This window comes from Teleopsis dalmanni, chromosome 1, assembly GCF_002237135.1.
Source record: "Teleopsis dalmanni isolate 2A chromosome 1, ASM223713v2, whole genome shotgun sequence".
NCBI lineage: Eukaryota > Metazoa > Arthropoda > Insecta > Diptera > Diopsidae > Teleopsis > Teleopsis dalmanni.
Genome location: NC_051846.1, coordinates 85,794,459 through 85,799,144, shown reverse-complemented (window position 1 = coordinate 85,799,144; position 4,686 = coordinate 85,794,459). Strand labels below are relative to the sequence as shown.

The window sequence follows — 4,686 nt, the reverse complement described above, 5'->3', positions numbered from 1 at the left end:
TATTTTTGCCTCCTCACAGGTTCCTTCGTTAGCTCGCATCACTGTCAACTCAACATGATGCAACATTTCGAGCCGTCACTCAAGTCAATGCCTTGGTGTTGATTATTTTTCTCATAAATAAATATGAAATTCGATCCTTTATACGTATGTCTGTGTGTGTGTGTGTGTAAGTTTTGGCTTATTTCGTAATTCGGAAAGTGTGTCGCACAATTTTTATGATTTTTTCTGTCCGATTTGTAATATTTACTGACTGCAGTCATCGCTGCCTACATGAAGGAATATTTATTGAAATGTTCTCTCTAACACTTTTCACAGCATTTTATTTATTCATTCATTGGGTGATTGGATATTGCGAATACAAATGCGCAAAAGTTAGTCGTTCAGAAAAATCTTGGTTAAAAGTTTATGATTACTGATTTCATTCCCATAATTGACTTTATTAGGCTAATTTGTGAGTTACGTTTCGACTTATCAAACATTATTACGTAGTCCAGCTCCAATTAAGGTCAATAAATCAGGAAAAATTATGATAAATTATAAAATTACTATTTCTCCTTCATCAAGGTCTGTGAATTCCATTCATATGAATTCTCAATATTTAAAGGGAATAATTTAGTATTTATAAAAGTGATATTAAATTTTTAGTGCAGATGTCGTGGGTTATGCATAATATGGCATCAATAGCTGCAAGTGCTATGTAAGCCTTAAAGATTTTCTTATACCAGACTTTTTCTTTTGTAGGTATATCGTAAAAGAACAACCGCTTCTTGAATACCTTTTCAATCATAGTCCCGTAATACTGATTAGCTTTAAGTTGAATTGGTCACCAACTTTGAATATAAACTGATATGTTTACAGTTTACTCTATTAAATTATTGTTATGTGAGTTAACAATTTGCTATACTCACTGATAGAAAAATACAGATGGATCTATAAGTTGACGAAAAATTATTGGAATTGTCAAACTATTTTTTGCAATGTACATATTCACGGAGTGCACATCATCAAAGTGGTGTAATATATGGAATTTTTTCAAACAATTTCTTACTGGAGAAGCCCATTTTTTAATGGCATGAGTGTCAAAGGTAGTACAATATTATTAATTCATTTATCAACTTTTTCAAAATAAGATATTAACTAAACCGTATGGCTACTTACATCCTTTTATAATAAACAGTGTAAATTCATAATATTTATCTAATAAACCTAAAAAAAGAAACATTTAAAATTGTAGTAAAGTTTTGTTTCGAAAAACAGGGATGATTTTATCAAAAATTAAATTGGGTATAGTAGGCTACATCTTTATTATTATTTTTTATTTGCTCGTCAATTACAACAGAAAAAAAAAATATTGAACCAATAGTTTCAAAATTTTAGGTTAGCTTGAGTGGCAAAACATCTATCCCAATCTAAGCTTCTTTTCAATGAAACCATTTTCGTATTTTTAAAATAATAACCAGAAGGCTGAGTTCAAACAATTTTTCTAAACAATGAAAAGGAACAATAATGGCATGAAAACATCTGGAAACGCAGTTCCACAGATCCGTTCGTTAATATATAATTTAGACTCTGAGTTAATGGATTTGTCGTCCAAGTATACTGTGAGATATAGTTCTTTTGAACCTCCAATGAAGTTGAATAAGCCTTCGATTGCTACTTGCCACGCGTACAACAAAACTGAAATGCAACTTCGATCTAACATGTATTGTTCCCAGGCCGTTGATGCCTACAGAACTAAAAAGATATTTTTAGTTTATGGAAACTACAACACCGTACGAACTGAGTTACTTAAACGTGGCTGGAAGGAAAAACTTCCTCATAACCGTTTTGGTTTGTTGCAGCAGTTGTCAGAGGATGCCATAATACAATGCGTCAGGCCGGGCAATGACTACGAAAAAGTTATTTTATCGAAAATTATGCATCACTTTCCAGCGTTTTTTATTTGGCAGCCTAAGGGTATGATTGATAATTGTAAGGATGTTCTTCCACATAGAAATCGAGTACGTCGTGAGGCCAAGTTAGATTTCTCGACAAAAATTGGTCTAATTGGTTGCACTGAGCACGAGATATGGTTTCAAACTGACGGAACACGTATGAGATATCCGCGATTTTATAGAATAGGTGGCACTGCAGAGGAACGACAAGCATTTATTGATGATTTCCGGCAAACACAGTGTCGCTCCTTTATACAATATTTATCAATGAATTTGCACAGCCCAGATTTGAACATCGATGCAGAGAATGGGACAGTGCCTGCCTATATAGTAACATTTGCTGTAGACTGCTTGAAAAAGTATGTTGAGGATATGCAATATTTACGCCTTGATGAAACATTCAGCACTAACACAGAAACCGATATAGCTGAGTGGCGGAATTTCGTACAGAGTTCCAATAACGTTATTGAAAGGAAAGCAAAATTAAAAATGGCTCTGAAGGATCTTTCCGAATGTGTACATAGTGGTATGGATTACATTTCAAGAATAAACAAACGACACCCTGATTTTAAAATGGATGGCTGTCTTAACATTTGGATTGTTAAGCCAGGATATCAATGTAGAGGTATTGGTATTGTTCTTAGGAAAAATTTGGATGACATTTTACAGTTCTCTAATCGGTCCTACGTTGTTCAAAAATATATTGGTAATATTTTTCAGTTGTACATTTTTCATATGATATATTTTGATTATATTTACAGAGCGCCCTCACCTTATTTATAAAACAAAGTTCGATATGCGCTTGTACATGCTACAGGTTATAACCGAATATAAAATCTCGATTTGGCTATACAAGGAGTGCTATCTGAAATTTAGTTCGCAGGAGTTTAACTTGAACAATTTGAGGGAAGTTGTGCACTTGACAAATAATTCTGTGCAAAGAAAATACGAAGTTGACATTAATAGAGATAAACGTATACCAAAATACAATATGTGGACTTCGGAGCAGTTTAAGAATTACTTGAAATGTTTGTCGACTGATGAAAACATTTGGGATGATAAGGTTTTTCCACGTATTGCTAGAATTTTGACAGCTGCTGTTATGTCAAGTTTTGATGGAACAGTATTTGTTCCCAATTCATTCGAGGTTTATGGCTGTGATTTTATGTTAGATGAAGAATTCGAACCAGTACTTCTCGAGATCAATGCTACTCCTGATTTGTCACCTTCTACTGAAGTAACAGCTAATTTATGCCCAAAGATGCTTAAGGATTTAGTGAAAGTTGTAGTGGATTTGCCAGAAAATTCAAGCGCTCCAACAGGACTCTTCAGTTTAATCCACAGGAGTCACTACAGAAATTATATAGGTAAAATAGAAACGTATCCCAAAGTTTCGGGTGCAGCAATGCCATTACCAAGGAAATCTACAAAAAGAAAAATGTAAATCTTAATACCATAAAAACTGTTAACATTTTGGGTGCGGGATAGAAGTGAAAAAAGCTATTCAATAAACATCTGCACATAAATTTAAATTTTTTATTTTTCCAAGTGAAGAATTGGGAAAAAAGTTTTATTTTAAATTGTTTATAACATTTTCATTAAAAAATAAGCATAAAATTGTTAATAACCACTATTCGCTGAAGCAAAACACAGAAGAAATAAGTTCACTTGTAGTTCCGGTTTTGTCAGTCCAGTGCACGCACTTTGGCAAATTTGGCATTTGATATACATCCTTAACGTGTTTGATTCCAGTGGAGTGTGCATTGCTTGATTTGAGATGGCAGATAATGTACATATTATCAGAACTTTATCTTTGATTTCCAGCTAGAGTGTAGCTAATCTGAAGCAGGGTGGATTAAGCTTGAGATTCCACTTGTTCGATTTTTGATTGGCATCGGAAATTAAAGCATTTTATTAATTTTTTGTGTTGTGGAAATTTCCTCGTTTTGTTTTCCAACCCAATAGATACTATCGGTCAAGCCACGAGCTTTCACGCAATATTTTTTGACGAAAGAAGCATTTGCTGTGTGGTGGTAATACTGACAGACGTTCAATTATTCGTTTTTCTGATGCTGTGATAAGTTAAGCGGCATTTTGAGAGTCTTCGATAATTGAAAGGTGATTGACAGCATATCGTTGAGTGTGAATGCGGAAATTGATTTAAGATATTTTAAGGATATTAAAAACTTACTACACTAAGGAGAGCAGTGTTTTATGGTACGCAATAGTGATAATAGATGGTTCTAAAAGAATCTGTATGATTCCATAAAATGTAATCAAGTTCTTATAAAATGATATGAAATATACTTATTTTCATAATTCTATTGACTCAAAATCGGGAACGAGATGTAGAAAAAAATTTTTGTTGTAGCGCAGAAGTACTTCTGTTATGCCCCACCTACAATAAAAAGGAAGTTCAATTGTTTTTTTTCTGTCATTGATAATGAAGACGCAAACAATCTTGTCTTTCCTTGTGCCAGAATTTATTCGAACGTGACTCTCTTATCTATGAAACTTATTTAGAGTCGTTTGCAGCAATTAAAATTTGTACTTTGACTCAATAAAATATTTTATTTGATTTCAATATAACTGCCTCAGTACGACGTCGTGCCGGTATCTACAGGTTCATAATATTCACAAATCAAATCGCGTTTTGTTACCCGCAATGTCATGCTTCACTGGAGTTAAAGTTGCCGCACTTTCGAGAGTGTTTGGAGTGAGGTACCAATTGTGAGTATCTTCAGAAGTCATA

General features: G+C 33.5%; 1 protein-coding gene across 1 annotated transcript; it reads left to right on the top strand.

Moving 5' to 3' along the window:
* Positions 1 to 1,350: 1,350 nt before the first annotated feature.
* On the top strand, positions 1,351 to 3,457 carry LOC119668675 (tubulin glycylase 3B-like). Its single transcript, XM_038078260.1, has 2 exons — positions 1,351 to 2,640; positions 2,696 to 3,457. The coding sequence occupies exons 1-2, from the start codon at positions 1,491 to 1,493 to the stop codon at positions 3,376 to 3,378; spliced, it is 1,833 nt and encodes a 610-aa protein (XP_037934188.1). The 5' UTR covers positions 1,351 to 1,490; the 3' UTR covers positions 3,379 to 3,457.
* Positions 3,458 to 4,686: the final 1,229 nt, after the last annotated feature.

Coding starts and splice junctions, on each gene's coding strand:
- LOC119668675 (XM_038078260.1), top strand. CDS start 1,491: ATGAAAAGGAACAATAATGGCATGAAAACATCTGGAAACGCAGTTCCA. Junction 2,641..2,695: donor CGTTGTTCAAAAATATATTG/GTAATATTTTTC, acceptor TTATATTTACAG/AGCGCCCTCACCTTATTTAT.